We start from the raw sequence: 20,512 nt of genomic DNA, 5'->3' as shown, positions 1-20,512 counted from the left end.
TCCACTGGTCACCCAGTGTTCAACACCGCATTGCCATGAGTTGTTTGGGGTAATGTGGACTTACGGAAAGTGTTCATAAAGGGCCCAAAATGTCTGCGAGAGAACCACAGGAACTGGTGGGGCCGCCCTAAACCCTGTCGGACGCGCATGGAAGCCTGTGAGCGTAGAGATTGGGAATAGGCCTGGGACATGAACACACCAGTCATGTTTAGTGTTTGTTGCTAATCTCTCCCGGTGCAGTACTCCGCAGCGAGGATCCTCGGAGTGCTCCCAAGTTGGGGATTCTGACTCTGTGGCCGCAGCCTGCGCACAGACAGATAGGCCCGCCTGTTTTATATGTAAAGCTGCCAGCCGGTAAGCATCAGGCCCGCGGGGTACTCGGCACAACTCCTTTGTTGCAGCAAAACTGTGGCAGGGTCCCACTGTCTAAGCTGCTTTGCATTGTGGGAGCAAATGAGATGGGGAGGATGTTAAGGCTGGCGTTTGAGTTGGACCTTTTTAGGAATCAGATGCTTTGTACATTATGGAGCCTAAATGGCAGCAACCTGAAAAAAAAATCCTATGCTGCACCTTTTCCCCAGTTTTTGTTCAATCCCTCTTGGTTCTTCTCTCTTTACGTTTTTTGTTTGGTCTGCACACTGTGGTAAATAGTTAGAGATATATAATATAGCTGAGCCCTTCTGTGCCGGGGATTATCCTGCACTGTCAATCACTGATTGGCCCATTGGGGCACTTTGATGTGCGTTAGGACGGTTGACTATTAATTGAACATCACGTTAAGCCAATCACGGAGTTGCTCATCCTTTATCAGCACAGCCACAGTAAATGGCCCCATTTTAGCCTCTTGGGCATGTTATCATTGCAAATGAGTTGGTTATCAAAAAGGCAGCCTAGGCTATGGGGCTTAAACAAATAAACATCCCAAGGGTGGATCAGAGGAGTTCCACTCTACGTTGCTCTACAGGAGTTCAGTCACTTTGTTTAAAGATGTTTTGCCTTATTTGATGAGCATACATATTATATTGAGTGCTCTATAAATGAGTATTTACTGAAAATAGGTTGTTTTGAGAGTTGTGCCATGTGCTCGGGGCTTTCAAAATCATAAGAAAGAATAGTAAGCTAATATAAGGAGTGAAAGAAGTCTGTATTGTCACTTTGCAGCACAGTGTTGGTAAACGAATGGGGAGAAAGGGGTGAGAAAGAGGTGAGCTATCTGTTCAATCGCACTGTAATTTCCGGTAACATCCAGCGTGACCCCATGCAAACAGTTTGCCTTTGTAGAATGATTTGGAAAAAAGGATTTTAATAAGGTATACTGAGCACTGCCAAAAACACACACACACAAAAGATTAACATGAGATTGTATATCTGAAATAAGATGATGGATTAAAGGGGGAAATGAAGGAGGGTCAAAAAATAATGGGGGTAAGGAGAGTACCAGCAAGGTGTTTTTTTAATTGTAAGGACTAGGGAATGTAAAATGGAATGAAATGCCTTGGGCAAATCAACCGTGAACATGTTGTGAATGCAGAGCACTTTACCACCATTTATAATCTACTACACAAAATAATGCAAATACCACAGACGTCTTCGCTGGCTGCCTGTTATTTCTCCACATAATGAAGCCACCTCTCCCATCACGTCTTTTCTTTCAGGCAATCAGACAGCTGCCTGAATCATTTCACGTGCGTTTGTTTGATGATGGAAAAGAAAATTGGCAAGTTTACTCCCGAATGCAAAAATCTGACACAATATGTTCATTGGATTTTTAAATAGTTAGTATAGAGAGGTGACGTTTTGCCCCCTTTTGGTGACCTTTTTTTTGGAAACAATGTGTGCGGTAGAAAATGGTAACGTTAAATATTGGTTCCTTTATGGCAAAGGGACAAAGTCTTGCTGTTGACTATTCCTTATATATTTTTTTCGGAAATGAGGTCCTATAGTGGTTAACTGGATGGGGCGGGACTTTGTCTCTCTACAGCCAACAACTCTGCTGTCTTTCTCACATTTCTCACCTCTTGCTTCTATAGTCTCTCTTTCCACCCTTCTATTTTTAGGGGCAATGCCTTTAATTATGCATGTTGTCGTAGTGCTTTCAGTAATACTGTCGTTTAAGATGTGTGGGTATAAGTGTTTGATTGTTTCTCGGACAATCCCTGCTTTGCGTTTGTTTACTTACTGCATCTGTACACAACTCTTGTGTCAAATAAATATGTGAAAGAGTTGCTTAAGAAGACAACATGGTTGCCGGTGTGCACCATGAGATATCACAGAAGCTAACCCGGCTCTTTTCCTCCGAAACCAGAGGCCTGGAGAGCCACGCTGTTTCGCTACCAGGATGGAACCCACTGAAGACACACAAAACACCAGATTATACGTCGTGTCTGTCTCGGCCTCGGCCGTCCTATGCTCCAGTTGCTTTCAATTTACTGGCCTGTCTTTCTGTAGCAGCTTCTTGTTTCCCTCATTTCTGCTTAAGCCTTTTAAATGCAGATGGTTTCCTCCTGTCTCTTCCCGTGTCTGTCGTTGTCGCCCTTTTCACCTGTATTTTCCAACTCCACACTCTTTTCCCCTTAAGTCCTTGCTTTCCACTTCAAACTCCATCCACCCTCTTACACCTCCTCTCCTCTAGTCCCTCCTCATCCCGGCGCTTCATTGTTTTGATATATGACCTAATTACTTGGCTAATCGAGGTTCTTGTAGCTGCCACACAGATGGTGGTGAGGAACTGCATCTGGTCGTCTCTATGATGTATGTGAAGGTCATGGGATTGTTTGCCAAATATCCTCTTTCTCTGCTCAATACGGCTTACGGTTACAATTCGCTGGCTCAATGTTCTGATTCTGATCTCTGAGAAAAAGGAAATCAATGGCGTATAATTGCTTTCAAACACAATTATGTTCACTAATATGCGTCCTATTCTGTAGATCTATTTCAATGGCGGGTTTATCTTTGGTGTCTTTTTAAGAAGCACTCATTTAGTTCTCTTCTCCTCCTATTTGTCACAGGATGTCTCCCATTTCTTTCTCCCACTCTGTTCTTTAGCTTCTTTCACTATTGACTATGCTTTGCAGGACTGTGGCTCCTCTCGATCATTTATCATATGGAATCACACAAATGTAAAGAAAGATATATCTTCATTTCAAATTGTTCTTAGAAGGGGGTCTTAGAGACCAAAGCCACTTGTTGTCATAAGGAACTTTTTAAGTGTTACGATACACAGACTTTTGTGTACAAGCTTCTACTGTCACGGTGTGGTGCACTTCCTGTCGTATTTTGTAGTTTTCTGCCACTCGTGTCCCCGGGTAACTTCACTTCCTGCCTGGTCCTGTCATCCCCTGTGATTGTCGGATTGTTTCCACCTGTGTCCAATCACCTGCACCTCCCTAGTGTATTCAAGCAGTGTGTGTTGTTTGTCACTTGTGGCGTCATTGTCCTTTGTCACGGATGTCCGTGTATATCGTCTGGATGGTCCTCGGGCCTGCCTGCCTTTTTGTCCCCGCTTCGTGTGTGTGTTTTTGCCCGTTGGCCTTCTACTTTGGTGTTTTTGACTATTAAAGTCTTTTTTTCGTTGAAGTCTGCATTTGAGTCCTGCCTTCCTACCCAACCCTGACATTTACAGTAAGTTGGATACCAGTGTCATGGAAAAACTTCCAATCCAAACACGGAAAAAGCTCTTTGTTTCCTTAGCAGGCGGCAATTCGACTGAATCGTAACTGTTGAGTTCACGTCAAGTGCTCACATACAAAAGAAAAATATAGAAGAATATGCCTGTATTTCTTTTTTTTAAATGATTGGAGGACTTCAGCTTCATATTCTGCTCCTGGACGCGTTGCGGCCTTAAACAGCTGCTTACTGCGCTCTGCTTTAGCCGCAGGCCGGCTTTGCATATATTCTCAGGTGAAAGTTATAGAGAAAATGGGAAAATTAGCCACGATCGAGACTCTCTTCCTCCATTTATCTCAGGAGGACTTACTGAACTTCTACCACTCTAAATCTTGACTTTTAGATTATAAAGAACGACAAGCTCCCAAACTGTGACTGACTGGTTACATGCAGGGAAAAACCTTTTTAGGATCTCTCTAAATGTGTTAAAATGGCATCTAAACCGTTCATCACCGCCGGAGAAACAAAAAATATTCTCTGTGGCTACGCTTTTTAATCATCTTTTCAACCCAGTGCACTCTATGTTGACATCCAAAATCGAGAATAATTTTTGCCAGTGTTTTTTTTTTTAAAGAGCCCTCAGGGTTCATCCTTTGCCAACATTAGAGATCATTTTTTACTGCGCTCCTTCACAGATGACACACCAGGCACAAGCTCACCTCCCTCACATTGGCGTTGCCAGCGCCCCCTGCTGTTCATCCCGGCAAAGCTTGTGGATTTTGTCCTCGTTTTGCGATCCTCTGAATCTTGCATGCGGGGGCTATTTTGATCCATGACAGTGCAAATTCCACATGCAGCTGTGTTCCATCTCATTAAATACGGTCGTCTGTTTCTCTGCCACTGCTGATGGGGGGGGGGGGGGGGTCTGTGGGATCTCATTATTAATTGAATTAAGGGAGGTATTTCTGGAGCAAGGTGAGTTCTGAGCCTGGAAACAAAGAATTATTTATGGTGTGCTTTGAAATTCCCGGGCACTAATGGGACTGAGCCCATCACTGTCGTCACTGATAAGACCATCAGTGCTCACACGCGCCCTCCTGCCTTTCTAGTGCGGATACAAACCAGCCTGGATAGAGAGGCCTCGGCTCAGCAAAAAATATATAACATCGTCACATAATTTGACAGATAGAAATGACAATAAGTCATGACTACAGTTACAGAAATCCCATTGAAATATAACTATTTTACCAAAAGCTAGGTTGAATGATTGTTGACAAGAGTAGTGCAAAAAACATGCATATTTGGGGATAAACTCCGATATGCTGATTGAAGTGTCAGCGTATTCTTTTTCACTGAGTCTTTAATATTCAGGGGTGTGTATGCGACATTGACCTTGGTGCTAACGAGCTGCCGGAGACACAGGACAGATCGTATGGGCCTCAGGTCAGACCTCCGAAAGTAAAACCTGGGCGTAATGATGAAGTTCTTCTTCCACTACAGGCTCATCTAGGTCTGTCATCATTCTATTCCTGAGACTTTTCTTTCACGGGGGAAGGGCCACAGGCGGGATGGAAAGCCGTCCCAATTTGTTAGTGAAGGAAGCACACCATCAAAAATGTCAGAATGTTTCTCTCTCCACTGAAATGCCAGGTAGAGGCCAGTTACCATCAGCTTGGGTACACTCTGCTCTCCAAAACAAGGTGTGATTACGGCATTCATTACCGAGGAAACGGCTGGTTGGAGGAGAAACAAGAGGGGTCGGGGGCGCGTGAAGGTAGAAAGGAGTACAGGGTCATTGGTCTTTGATGTTTTTTCCTCTGACGTGACCTGTGACTAATTCTTCTCCACAGGTTTTTCAGGAAGTGAGTAAAGTATACGACTATTTCTGTATGTGTTGGTATAATATATTGTTTTGTTGGTTAGACAAAAGAAAAAAGAACCGCTATTCCACATTGCCGTTTGACCCACACAAGTCAAAGGTCTGGTGTGAAAGATTAGCCTTGTAATAAACAGGACACCACTTCTGCGATGGTAGAGACGGGCTATTCAGTCAGTGTTGATCCCCATTGTGTCCCCTTCCAAAGCTTTGCCTCCAGTCCTTACAGCTCTATGTGAAATCTGATCCGTCGCATGGGGTCCGACGCATGGGGTCCGACGCCCGACGGCTCTCGTCCTCATTTACAGCCCACATGCCCGCACACTGACAGTGCCATGGAACTGCTACTCCTTCTGTGCATCCCGACGTACTTACAACGTGGTCTTTTCCTCCTCCACCAACACTCTTCACATCCCTACCACCTTCTGTATCTTTTTACACATAGATCTACACACACACACACACACACACACACACTTTCTTTTGTCTCCTCGCTCTCTGTCTTTCTTCAGCACTTTGGTGGTAATTCTTGCTTCAGTGAGCTAGGCATATACAGTACGTGACCTGATGTGACATGAAAGCTAAGGGGTAGTTATTATAGCCCTTTATTATAGCCCATAAGTGGGGAGGGGAGAGGTAGAACGAAAGAGAGAGAGAAGCAGAAGTATGGCGTAATTCAACAACAATAACCGCATCCTCAGTATCCTCAGATCCTGGGAGTAAGGAGGAGAGGGAGGGAGAGAGGGAGAGAGGAAGAGAGGGAGGGAGAGGACTAGTCGCATCACTCCAGAGGAGTAGGCGTGCTCTGGTGCGCCGCATCGTTTGATGTTCTCCCCAGTCCCCCCCTGCTGCCCCTGAACCTCTGTGCTCTGGTGAGGTCGGTCAAAGACAGCGACTGGGCGGACTTTCCTTAACAACTGCCGAAGGAGTCGAGCTTGCGCGCGCCGCGCCGGTCAGCGGGGCCACACCGCGGCACTTTGGAGAGGTCTCACGGCCGAGGATCGTGCCGCTCGCCACGGCGCACCGCTCGTCTGCGTCCCGCACCAAGAACGTCTGAAAGCATTGCCATGAACGGTTTAGTTAGTCAGCGTACGTGACTTTTGAATACCTCCATTCCCTCCCACCTCCCCCCCCCGCCTCCTCCACCACCTTTCTTTACGTTTTTGGATTTTCTGGAGGGGGCGGGCGGGCGGGGGGGGGGGGGGGGATTCCACGGTGGCAGCATAAGCCCAAAACTCCGCTTTGCGCGCGTACGGAGGGTATCTTTGCCCAAGATGAAGGTGGATCGGAGCTGTGCGATTTCCACTGCGTGGTGCGTGTGTCTCCTTTTACTTTTCTCAACTCTGAGCACCACGGTCACTGAGGTGGGAGGCACCCACCAAAGCATCCCTCCGTCCGTGTAAGTAGATGCTGCTTTACGCATCACTTGTAACTTATAAGTTTGTATACCACAGCTGCACCAAGTGCCAAAAAATGTTGTTGAATAATACCCGCCGCAGTTTTGTGCTTGTTGAGTGTGATACTGTCTCCTTTTTTGTTGTTGTACATTAATACTTTTCTGTCGGCCTGCAAATCTGAATTTTGGTCCTTTTTCGTCCGGATATTTAAACCGTGTTCCTGATCCCTTGCTTGTCTGGGTGCGTTGTGTTTGTGTGTGTGCCGACTGCAGGGTGAAGCTGTGGGCTTCAGCTTTTGGTGGAGAGATGAAGTCCATCTCGGCAAAGTACTCTGGCTCCCAGCTGCTGCAGAAGGTGAGCAAAATGATTGTCTGGTTTTAACTTCAGGTGTCAGTGGAAAATACGCCGTGGAACTTCGCTATTCTTCAAATATTATTTGAATTTTGCGGGCAGCAGACAAAATATTTAAGTAGAGGAGAAGATATTTTATTTTTAAATGGAACATCATTGTCCTTTACACCGTCCTGCAGTACAACCCTCGCTGTACTCCCTAGAACTGTTTTGCAAAGCTCAAAAAATGTACTGTTTATCTGAGAGCTGAATTGAGAGACTTCGAATTCCATTGTGGGTGTAAAAAGGCCGGCTTATGAGTGGAAATGACTGCTGTTGAGTAATGTTTGAATTCAGGGAAATGTCACTCTTCAAACTCTGAACTGCAGGATCCATGCTTTTTAGCCACTTGAAAATCTGTAATGCTTGTCGACTAGGTAGGCACAGATTTAAAAGCTTATTCGGAAAATGTGTCCAATTCAGAAGCTCTCTTGCAGATGCATTCTCTCACACACACACACACACACACACGGGCACACGGACACACACGGACACACACATACACACACGCAGATATAATCTCTGTAAAGCCATTATTTTTGTCTTAGCAACTGAATGTTCCTCACAATTTTAACACCATCTTTACTCTTTTTCGAACCTCTCTGCAGTCTGTTTCCATCCTCCACTCTGCTTTGTGGCATTTTGTGCGAAATTGAAATGTGCCGGAATGCAAATTTTCCTAATGGAAGGTCAGTTGATGGGGCATGAGTTAAAACTGGCTAATGGATAGCCGGTGGATAAAGGGCCAAGCCGAAGCTAACCTCTCAGCGGGTGCACAGACACAATGTTGTGCTCGGGGGCCGTCAACTCAGGGTCCCGTCGGATGCGAGGGACCCACTGTGTGGCTGCTGTGCGGTGTGACGCACGCCAAACTAGTGATCTGACACAAGAACTTAAGCATGTACCTTTTTATATGAATGCACGCACAGAATGCCCCCTCCTCCTCCCTCCCACACACACACACACACACACATGACTGCTCGCTGTATGTTCACAAGCCCAGCCACGTAGACACATCTAGGACTATATAGCGTGGATTTCATCAGCCTCAGAGAAGCCAGAGGAGGGGCGTTATCTTACATTATAGGATAAAAATGGTTTCCCCCTCTCATCTGCCGCCAAAAAACGATAACCCTCCCACAGAGCGACGACCTCTTTATGAAATGCAAATGAGGGCTGCAGGGTTAATTGAGCAAAGAAAAGACTGGAGACCTCTGTGGGAAAAGTGCATCTTTGACACCAAATGTTGCGAGTGTTATACACTAGGCAGGCTAACTGGTATCCCAGAGTATTCTCAGATGTACAGGGATTATTGATGCATGCTCACAGTCCTGTGTGTTTTCTCTTTTTGTGTGTCCGGTGAAGTCTACTTGCTCTTGTCCAGGAACGCGGAGGAGGGACCACATTTTCCCAGAGGGCAAAGGCTTTTAAATAGGAAAAAGCATGAGGGACATACACGTACATTGAGAGGAGGATAGTACTGAGGAGAAAAGACCACAGCTTGTCATTGTGTGTGTGTCTGTGTGAATGAATGAATGTATGTGTGTGTGTGTGCAATTGTTTCCCCTGGGCAGATATACTTAGTCTCTCTTCAGTTATCCCTCTGACCCTACGGTGTAACACAACTCCCCTTGGAATGCACCATACCTCTATATGAGGTTATCTCTCTCTTTCTCTCTCACATACACACACACACTATGCATACAACCTAACCCAAATCATCCTGCATGAATAGGAAAACGCATGGAATCATTTGAATGTACAGGTTTTTTTTTATGATTTATACAGTTTTTTCACATATTCATTGAATCTATACAATCTTTTTTGCTTCAACATTAGAACTAGCTGGACCAGTAGCTAAGTAATTCAGGATGGTGCATAAATGCCTTTGTTACAGTACACAAATGTAATAATTTCTCTCTTTTCCCTGCATTCATTTGATTTTCCTTCAAATCTAATCATTGTGGATGAGATGAGAGTTGTTTTCAAAAGTTCAACATTAAATGATGCCGTTAGTCTGCCATTTAATTCTATTACGAATAAAGCCATCTATTACGCAGATAATCTATATGAAGATGAGATATTGATGATTACTTTCAGAAATTTAAACAGGAATGAAAACAGGCCTTTAAAACTTAACAGACAAATATATGACTTCAAATTGTCAAATATGTTTCAAAACAAGAAAAATTACTGATCCTAACCTTGAAGCTGATCATTCAAAAACAAAGACATTTAAAATCTTTTTAATATGTTTTCATACATATGGATGAAATATGGCCTCTGATCCAACCCCCACTCTCCTTTTTCTTCTCCTCTCGTGTCCTTTCCTCCCTTCTCATGCTACTGTTTCCTGTATCCATCGGAAACAGCTCTTCTTTCAAGGTTATATCCGTAGGGCGTGTGTGTGTGTGTGTGTGTGTGTGTGTGTGTGTGTGTGCGTGTGCGCGCGCCTCTCTCTGCCTGTCTGTGATGGTCTTCACCTTTTAAAGTTCCGGAAGAAGAAGACAAAAACATGATCAATAAAGCATTCAATATGTTGAATAAATCAGACATTAGCACATGCAAAGGAAAGGATACTTTGTTTTGAAACACATTACACATCTCCCACTGATAGATAGAATTAGCTCTTTGTGTTTTACCCTCTTCACTGCTATTCTGTCGAAATCTTTAATTTCATGTATCATTGAGCAACCTGTTTGTACGAGCCAGTCTGGCTGTGATCGCTGCGCCTGTGTGTCTGTGTGTGTGTTTGCGTGTTGTTGGCTGGACTAGTTTTCCCCTCGCTGATGTTATGGCTGTCTGGCATGAAAGTAGTAGGAGATTATGTCACGCTGAAATAACTTCAAGCTCAAGATATGAGACAAATTATCATTCTGTGAGATCGCTATAGCCGCTGAAAGCTTTACATGTTTTCATTGTCAGTATAAACTGTAGGCAGCAGGCGTACTGTGTACCTAAAATCTGCATACCTACTAAAAGCATGATCAGTCACACACTGAACACACACACACCATTTACACTGCGAAATGTCATAGGATGACAGGTAAACGTAATGGTGTGCAGCCAGGAGTGTTCTGGAACTGATTGGCCTGAATGGGGAAGAAGAGTTTGTGTGTGTCTGGGTGTGTGAGCATGCATGGTGAGCTCTACCATTCTCCTTTTATTACCAAAGGCGCTGACATTTTGACATGCTGACAATATTCTTGAGCAACGAGCAAAAGAAGACAAAGTGGAGTGGTTCCTTACAAAGAAGCGGTGGAGGAGAAATATCTATCAGTATTAAAGTCGTCCACTGAAAACAAAGGGTGCGTAGATGCACAGCAAACGTGTGCTGGGTTCATGGAGTATGGAGAGAAAAGTCATCTTGAGGGTCCACCTCAATAAACAATTTACAATTTTTTGCTCTCTACAAAATACAATTTTAGAACTGATTGTTAAAAAAAAATCATTATCTCAATTGGAAAAACAGACAATTTATAGTCATACTTTTAAATATGTATTTTAATCACACTAACCAAACTAACATTCATTTCAATTAATTACAGTACATATTTGGATGGCAACAGTGGAAAATGAAGTTGAAATTGAGGTTTTTAAATTCAAATCCTTTTCTTTCTTTTTTTTTTTACTTTTACAATTTTAGTTTCTATTTTCCCTCTTCCAATGTTGTCATACGTGTTGATAGGAAATCACTTTAGCTTAAGTGCTGTAAAGAAAATATTTTATTTGCTTTGGCGTTATAAGACATTATTGTATAAACTCAATGCCAGAGAGAGTTCAGTGTTAAATTGTGGATCTGTACATCCATCTATTGCTTTTAATACCCCATCGATGAGATGTCTATGTGTGTGTGTTTGTGTGTGTGTTTGTGTGCTGATGCCAGTCTGCTTTCCAATGGGTGGGTGATGGCTGAGGCGTAACAGCATGTCAGTGGGGGGGGCGGCTGCAGATTATATTTAGTTTAGGATAAATTGAATAGCTGTCAGGTGTGGTTCAGCTCGGCTGGCGATGAGGTGAGCGAAGGGGGTGTGTAGAGGTGTACTGATGACTGTCCCTCTCTCCCTAACCTCCCCCAACCCTCCCATTTCGTCTCCTGCGTCTTTTGGCCTACAACTTCTCATTGACCAAAGCATGATCTTGCTAAATTTGACACTCGAAGATCGTGATAGAAGACAGACTGTGTGTGCAGGTGTGAAAGTGCGTGTGTGTGTGTGTGTGTGAGAGAGAATGAGGAGAGAGGGGAAAGATGGAGGACTGCCGTGTCACAGAGTTAATTACCCCGTTAGCAGGCGAGAGAGCAGCTTGTGCTGCTATCCTTTCATGTCCTAGCAGGCCAGCTTTAGCCAACACAGACACTCACTCATACTGTAATTAGTACTTTGTTGCTGAGAAAAGCTTCTGTAAATCGAACACCCTGCCTCGGGTCAGGAGCAAGGAAGCGAGGCCCTTTTGCTACTGGATTAAAGAACTTACATTTTTTACGAGCACAGCTGCTGACGCTGTTCGGGGGGGGCTTAGAAAATCAAGTGGCTTTCGATGGCTTGTTGTGTGGTTTACGTGTCAGTTTTTTCCTGCTGTGAAACGTGTTTGACCTACACATTCTGTACACATGGCATCTATTGTAGTCTGTCCATCCCGGGAGTGGAATCCCTCCTCTGACGTTCTCCCTGAGGTTTCTTCCCTTTTTTGCCCTCTTGGAAGTTTTTTTTTTTCGTTTTTTGGGGAGTTTTTCCTGTGCTGATGTGTGGGATTCGGGACAGAGGATGTTGTATGTGTACAGACTGTAAAGCCCTCTGAGGCAGATTTATAATTTGCGATTTTGGGCTATACAAAATAAAATGAATTGAATTGAATTGAACCTAGCAGGTCATTAGTAAGGAAGTTAATTTTGTCCCCCAGTTCCGCATGATTGTGCACAAGATCCCCATGCACACCGACTGCTAAACCCATTTAAACACCTCATGCTCTGTGCTGTTTAGATGATGAAATCAAACACTGAGGATAAATATCCTCTGTCATCTGTCATTGGCAGATCAGGTTCAGACCGTGGCTACACCGGGCATTAACAAACGTACAAAAGTATGCAAAGACACGCACACACACATACGCACACACAAGCATTTTCACAGTTTTCTGTAATTACGACAGATTGTTGCGCTCTGGAATGGATTGCATGGCGAGAACAAGCATAAGCGAGAGCTGGCAAAGGGGTGGTGCTAGTACCATTTAGCACGTTATTGTGTGCGACATGTGTGAAGGGCTGTCTGTGACTTGCTGCACGCATCCTGCCGGTTCTTTGGGTCCACCCTGTTTGCTGAAGGTAAAGATGGCGCATTGATATCTGAGCACCTACGGCTGCTCCATCAATCACAAATCGACATTTTCAACCACGTGTTTTTGTTTCCCTGTGCCTTACCCAATAATTGTTCTGTCTGTCTCCCCTTCTCTCTCTTGCACCCCCCCCCCCTCTCCCCCACCCCCATCTCCCTCTACCCTCCTGCTTTAATAATGGATCGTATACAGCTAGGGCACTAAAGAATACATGGTCGGGGATCATGGGACACGCCAGTGTTTGGAGCAAGTGTTGGTGCTCACACTCTTGAAAAAAAACTACTTCCGCTGGGCCAGCAATACGTGGTGCACTCGCTGCACTCTTAGGCGGCCTCAATATGTGTCCCAAGTCACCCCCTCTGCCTCTACATCACCTCTACTAACACACACACACACACACACACACACACACACACACACACACACACACACACACACATATACACTTGGTTTGGCTGTACTTTGTGAAGCCTCACACTGCGCCCCATTTGCACAACACTTCTCATAGACTGTGAGAGTGCTGCCAAATCTAGCTCGGTGAAACAACAGTAGCCCCTCCTCCTGATGACCTTCACCTGTACTTGCTATCATCTCACCCAAACAAACACTTGCCAACACGGCGTGTAGGAACCGCCTCTATGCATGCCCAAAGTTTTGAAGGAGAACTTATGCGTTTAGGATTCACATTTTGCCTGTTACAAACAAATAAAGAATACATGATAAGAGGGGCTGTGATATGGCAAGAAAGAGACTAAGGAGAAGAAGCAAAGTCTGGGCCGAGCACCTGAGGCTGTACGACGCGGTGAAGCTAAATAATAGATTTTTTCCCATGAAAACATGAAAATATCCAAATCAAGTGTCATTAGAAGGCAATTGTATTTGGCTGTAACGAATCGATCATTTAATAAATCAAAGCATCAATCTTGTCTGTAGCAGTCTTAGTTGTGAAAATATCTCACTGCACAGCTGGCGAGGCCTGACAACGGCTATTTAATCAACGAACCGCTGTTTCGTGCTATTATGCCGGGTGAATTGGTCGACTCAAACACTCTGTGTTGGGCAGATTTAAAGGTCAGGACCCAGGCAACACTGCAGAATCTCTTCCTTAAAACACACACAAGTGTCTAACTCTATAAGTGGGTGTTTAGTTTAGTTACTTTGCATATCATGTGGGTTAAAGGCATGTGCTGGCTAATGGGCAGATCACATCGTGATAATGCTGAGCAATGTGGCAATGATTACCATGACACAATAATTACACTTAGGAAAGACCGTGTGGAAACGAGCGGAGAGTAAGCAACCCGTACATTCTTTTTATGTCAACTAGATACCTTTTTTTCAATGTTTTGGTCCGGAGTTTGGCCTGTGATTTATCCAATGGTCACAAAGTAGTAGCGGCAACATAAGTATTGACTATCAAAAGTCTAATTTATTGGTGATGCTTTTTGATTTGATATTTTGAATTGTGACACCTTACCAAGGATCTGTCTGTTGGGATAGTTTGTATATGTGTACAAAAAACAAAAAATTGCAAACTAGCCAGCTGTTTTTGTCTAACAGCAACAAAGGAGTGTGCTGTTTGGACTTTTAGTGGAAATGCAGCTCCATTGAAACTTTTCGAAAAAAATGATGATGTTATGATGCCACTAGATATTAATTTAGTCAGTTATCCCAAAGGGAAACATGCGTTTCTGTGCATTCTTATGAGGACAATCAGACTTTGATTACACCTGCTGGGACACAACAGTGCAAGCGGTTGTCATGTGGTGTGTAGGATGATTTTCACTCTTACAGCTGAGAAATGACTGATTTAAATGTCACAGCATTTGTTAAACCTGATGCTGACCACATGCATCCCCGCACTGCTGTTGCTATACATTTCTTCTTCCATTTAGATAAAAATAAATTCTACGTTGCCTTACTTTTTAAACACAAGCTTTAAATTTCCGTATCGCTGTGAGAATCCTACAGAATCATGCAGGCTTATAGTTGATCAAAACTATGCTTGTGTCGTTAATGTATTACATTAGCAATTATTTTAATGTAAATATTATGTTGTACACTTATATCAAGTTGTTTATCGTATTTATATATTCAGTTAACTTTATAGTCTACTAATTAACTTACCAATTTGTTGGTTAGCATTTTTCTCCTCCATAGGGATGCCACATGTAATACCCTGAATTCTTTGAATGGCCTTTAAAGCAATCTCAAATTAAACTTCATACCAAAAACTACAACATCTCATAATAAATAAAAAAAATAAGGATGAACATTACCTGTATACATCCATCGCAATGTTTCCTCTCCCCTTTCACTTTCACGCTGCCTGCTGCTGGATTCGATTTGCGACTCTATGAATGTACGTGGAACAGGAGCAGCAGGCCACACTGTCTATGTGCTGCGAAGCATCGCAGATGTTTTCCACAACTTTGTTGAAACCAACTGAATGCAGGCCACCACAGGTAGACCGCTGAACTATTTATCGGTTCCATGTGAACAGATTAGACGTTTTGGTGCTCTTATTATGTTTTTTGGTGGAGTGACTTATGGCTGGTGGAGGAGAGACCGTAGAGATGGTACTTTCTTTACTATACTAGGCTGCCCTCGCTTCACTGGATGTAGTGTGGATGTGTTTCCATGCTGGCATAGATGAGCCTCAGGCTTCAGAGTTTCTCTTTGTGTGTGTGTGTGTGTGTGTGTGTGTGTGTGTGTGTCTGTGCATGGGTGGGGGACACACCATGATGGCAATACATGTGAGGACATTAAAATATGGCAGCCATTAGGGAGAGCCGAGAGTTGGCACCCACTCTGTGGGGCAATGGTGCATGCCCGACGAACACGGTGCACCCTGGCACAAACTCCTGAACGTTGGTACCAGCTCGGCCATAAGGCCTTTTGAGTGTGTGTGTGTGTGTGTGTGTGCTACAGCTGTTATTCCACTGTTACTCCTAATAGCCCTCTGGCAGCCTTTAAAACGTGTTACTGCAAAAGCACTTAGACGCACAAACATACACTCCGGAGCTGTGGGTGTATTGTGTTGAGGAGGGAAATGAGTGTGCGGAGGGAAATAAAGAGCAAAGTGACATTATTTCAATTCAACATTGTAGGGAGCGCTACTGCCAGAATGCTAATGGCGTTGTTGTAGCATTCACGTGAAGTTCTTACAATACTTTGGATTGCACTTGATGTTTGACATCCTATATTTAATTTCTGAGCGATAAAATCAAATTGTATGTGTATTGGGTTATGTAGTATGAAGGATACCAAACATGTTATTGGAGGAAACTTACCACGGCTGACTGGTTAGGGATAGTGTGTTTATTCACTCTCCTGAAATACAATTATTACTCAAATTGGTGACTTTGCGTTAAGCTCAACCGCTTTAATTGCATATCAAACTATTTTCAACCGTCAACTGTGTTTTCAGTTCTTCTACTGACAAATGTACAGTCAATCCACAGAGGACTCGGAAAGCAGCGCAGTGATGATAAACAACAGTGTTATAAAGAAAGATTTATAGGACCATTATTTAGCTGTTAAGTAGGAGATACAATCCTGGGAACATTATCGTTAAACCAGACACAAGTCAGGCAGTCATGTTCCATTCCGCTCATCCAGGGTCGCAGGGCGCTGGAGTCAATCAGCAGGACATGGAGACACACAACCATTCACATTCACACACCTACGGGCAATTAATCCCTCACTGCATGTCTTTGGACTGTGGGAAGAAGCCGGAGAACCCGGAGAAAACCCCCACAGACATTTATGGAGTTAGCTTCCGAATTAAGTTGTTTTAAATATTATTACTTTTTTAATATTACACGTCATTTAGCTGACGCTTTTATCCAAAGCGACTTACATTACACTTTAAACCCACGGCTTTTCACATTTTGCCCAGGGAGCAATTAGGGGTTAGGTGTCTTGCTCAGGGACACTTCGACATGAGACATGGGGCAGTCAAGACTCGAACCACCAACCTTGCGGTTCCCAGCACACCCGCTCTACCCCCTGCGCCACACAAATAACCAATTCAACTGACAAAGTAAAAACAGTAAGGGGAATATTTTTTGTGGTTAACTTTGTATCTATAACGGCTTAAGATGCTTTGAGATGTAACTTAGCAGAAATTAAAGCCAGAACAATTTCATGATCTGGTTTCCTGGTCATGTTTTCATCAAGAGCTGCCCACCGTGCGATTGAGTGGTCTGTCAAACCTGTGTGTGTGTGTGTGTCCTCACAATACTCCCCACTCGTTCACAGCACATTAATCTCACTCTGAGACATCTTTGCTTATGATCAATATTACTCTATATTCAGACCCACTGATAGATTTTGCATTAGGTGAATGGAGCAGCAATTAATGTGTGGCTTGTCAGGCAAGACGAGTTCATGATCAGTTCTATTTGGGTTGAAAGATGTCTCACATCTTAGTGATTAGCCTTTTAAAGCAAGTGTTTGATCTACATTATCGGTGTGTGTGTGTGTGTGTGTGTGTGTGTGTGTTTTACTATCCGCGGGGAGTGTCTCTGTGCCACCAGATACGGGACTCGGACCAACATGCTTTTGAGGCAGGGAGGACAAGCGTGAAATGAATTGTTCCACTTCATCTCCGGCCAGCCCTTTTCTTTCAAAGGGAACAATTTGTCAGCTGGCGTACACGGGCGGATATGAAAGGAGGAGTGCACGGCGACGACTTTGCGTTTCCTGTTATCCAGAAGTGATTTAAAGCTGTGGATTTGGGCCGGTGCCCCTGTCCTGTCCCGCTGAAGTAACCGACTTGGAGTGTTTTGAGCAAATACAGCATCAGGCGAAATGCAATCGTTTCAGACGTCCTGTCCACCATCACTGTGTTTTTCTAGTTGCTGCACGCGATCGCACACTCCATGGGGACAGAACGCAGGAACGACTTCCACCGCATGATGCCTCTGTGGGTCCTTCCTCGTGCCTCTCCACCTGACTTCACCTCTCCTTGTCTCTCCACCTCCCCTCCCCTCCTCTCCTCTCCTCCCTCGCGAGCCATCTTGGCTGTAGTTATAAACGTGGCTTTTCAGTAGTCCTTTATAGGAAAGGTTGACACTACAAGATGTTCGTTCTCCTGATCGTGTTTTAGGGGAATATGTGGTCTCACACTGCCGGAACAAGGTTGTGATTTGCATGAATGGCATATAGTGTGTAGGTAAATATTAGTAGCTGTTTTGCTATAAGCGTGACAAATTCATATAACACATTTGAAATCCACATTGTCTTACTGGTAGAGGGATTCTGTTTTTAATGAAGTACAGCTGTTGGAAACGTATCACTGGGGACAAATATTGATTTCCATCATTGTTTTTCGATATATTCAACTTCCAACTGTTGTGATTTGAATGTACATCATGCTTTGCAAAGGGATCTTTGCGAATACATTGAGTATCAACGTACGTGTAGAAGAAGACATTTTCTTTAGATAAAGAAATTCAACACAGTTCTTTCCTTCTGTGTTTGTCTCCTTTTGTCATGTTTTCCTTTCTTCATTGTCAATGATCGTCAACAACTTATGGGAGTGACTTTCAAACCAACGTCTTTTACAAGCACGCTCGACTCGTGTCACTAACATGCGAATCTTGGAATCAGTACATCAAACAGTCTGTAAAGTCTGTAGAGTGTAAAGTCTCTCCGTCTCTGTGTAGAGAGAGAGACAATCAGTGAGATTGTGTGAGAGTGGGCAGAGTTAAAGTGGGCTCTGGTGATGCGTAAAATGAGCTGGGATTTAAGCTTCTGCCTTAGTGTGAAATTACGTTTTTTTTCCCTTCATTAATCACTTAATTATCAAACCCCAAGGAAATTACATGCTTAGGTGAAAACATCGACTGTATTATGTCAATCATACTTCATTATGATAAATGAGCATCAAAGAAAATTGTGCTTCTACACAGGTATCCTGCCATCTACTTCTAGATATCTTTTGGATTGATTTACTGGATTATGTATTGCGTCTTGTTGGTGTGTGTGCGTGTATGTGAGCGCACACGCCGGCTTGCACGTGTCTGTTTCTATGTGCGGCCGTGCAGCCTGGATCTGGCGATGGAAGCTCCTGATTGTTGTCCTCTAGTCAGAGCGCTGTGCAGGAGAGAGATTAGCAGCATCAGCTTGTTCATGTGATGCGGCACAGGCGAAAGGCGCGGGGGAGGGGGGGGTGAGAAGGGGTCGGATTGAGTTCCCACGGAGCGTACAATTCGAGTTTTCAACACAGTTCGAATGACTTTTTTCAATGCACACACATCACAGCCTTAGTAGCCTGATATGTCTTTCAAGGGGAAAAGTTAATTTGTGGCCGGGATGAAGTTTCATACATGGGCAGACAGTTATTATGGCTTAGAAACACCTTATGGTGCTCACGTGTCAAAGACTGGCTGCAGGGTACCTTCAGAGTGTTTATTGATTATTTATTGGGGTTGATTACACTATAACTTTTTCCAAAAAAATCATCCATCTAACAGTGAACAGAAAAGTCCTTGCATCCCTTGGATCTTTTTTTTTTTTTCAATGCCAGATGGACTGGCATTTGGAATTTGGAGGATTTATACAATGGAGGGTAATGGAATTTAGTTTGTGTTTCTCATTGAATTAAAAATTATGTTTTTAAAAGAAATCAACAGGCCGTGTTTTCAATGTACTAACCCTATGACACATTGCGGTTGAGTTGGTAATCTGTCCATTAATTAAGTAATTTTTCAGTGCTGTCACCAATGGAAAGGTTGGCAGAAGACACATCAGGGGGGATATTTCATTGCCGTGACAAATTTAACCCCCATTTTTTGCAAGAGGACAAATGCCTTCTGTAATTCGAATTTGCAACCCCATCTTTTAGCAGCTAAGCTGGCTGGTAAACGTTTTGAAACCACAATTAAAATATGGGACTACTTCTTAATTGTGAAGTTTGAGCTGAAACCCACAGCATTAGAAAGGTTAGTGCTGCAGACATGAAAAGAGTAAGACTGGTGTATCAAGCCGGTATCAAGGGGCACAAAGCAGTAAATAGAACATTCATCTGGGAAGACGGAAAGGGACATTATTTTGTGTGCTTCCTGGACATTCCTGGAAGATACTATCACTACCCAGCAGGAGATGGATGGGCCCAGTGTCGCTATACAAGCCACCGCCTCCAAAGTAAAACCATCCCAAGATGTGTGTACTTCTCACAGATACGACTGTTTATTGAGCAAAATTCAAATGCATTACGTTAAACAACTCTAGAATTTGTAGATTTATTATATAATAAATCATATTTGACCGTAAGTTGCCAATGAAGCCAGTTGAAGAAGCTCTCCTGTCCTCTTTCCTGGGAAAGGGTGGTTCTGGATGTGTGTCAGTTGGCTTCCCTGTGATGTTGATGCGATGTGAAGAGGCTAGCTTCAGGCTAATTAGGCCTGGTCTGCTCTGGCCTGCCTGACCGAACACAGCGCTGCAGACAGCCTGTGGTCATCTGGACCCATTTTGCCTCCTCACAGTCCACAAAAATGTGATCGCAAACACGTAAACACTGCGGCTCGGGGCTCGGCACTTTGCGCGTTGCGTACGCCTCGGTAAAGTGTGTCAAATCTTTCAGTTCTGGGTCAGTTTCATGGACAAGGATTTAGTGGAGCTGCAGACGAAAATACACAGATTTTAATAGAAAAGATTTAAGGGGAATTTAGCAATGACTATGAAGTCAGCTATTCATTCTTATAATTAGCAAAGGAAGTGGGTGGAGAAAAGAAAGATGGAGGAAAAAAAAACAAAGTAGAAGAACAAGCTCTAGGGAGCCAGTGAACGGAGAATGGACAAAGGGAAGACGAGTGAAGCTTGGGTTTGAGCCGCCGCTGACCCGTCGGCTTCAACAACCCACCGCGGCCGGCCACGAACCAGGATCGGTTTAAAACCTGTA

At 43.8% G+C, this 20,512-nt stretch overlaps 1 protein-coding gene across 3 annotated transcripts in view; it reads left to right on the top strand.

The window, feature by feature from the left end:
- The first annotated feature begins 6,270 nt into the window (after nt 1–6,270).
- cacna2d3a (calcium channel, voltage-dependent, alpha 2/delta subunit 3a) overlaps nt 6,271–20,512 on the top strand; it is a 92,494-nt gene continuing 78,252 nt past the window's right edge. For 2 of the 3 annotated variants that reach the window (XM_078090777.1, XM_078090766.1), the window contains exons 1-2: nt 6,376–6,881; nt 7,152–7,233. In XM_078090777.1, the coding sequence (XP_077946903.1) occupies nt 6,757–6,881; nt 7,152–7,233 (207 nt within the window). In that variant the 5' untranslated portion in view covers nt 6,376–6,756. Of the gene's footprint in view, nt 6,882–7,151; nt 7,234–20,512 lie in introns of all 3 variants that reach the window. The other variant, XR_013453036.1, reaches the window with a different exon arrangement.

The sequence above is a fragment of the Gasterosteus aculeatus genome, chromosome 2 (assembly GCF_964276395.1).
Source record: "Gasterosteus aculeatus chromosome 2, fGasAcu3.hap1.1, whole genome shotgun sequence".
Classification (NCBI taxonomy): Eukaryota; Metazoa; Chordata; class Actinopteri; order Perciformes; family Gasterosteidae; genus Gasterosteus; species Gasterosteus aculeatus.
The sequence above is the reverse complement of the archived record's forward strand: the minus strand, read 5'-3'. Positions and strand labels throughout refer to the sequence as shown.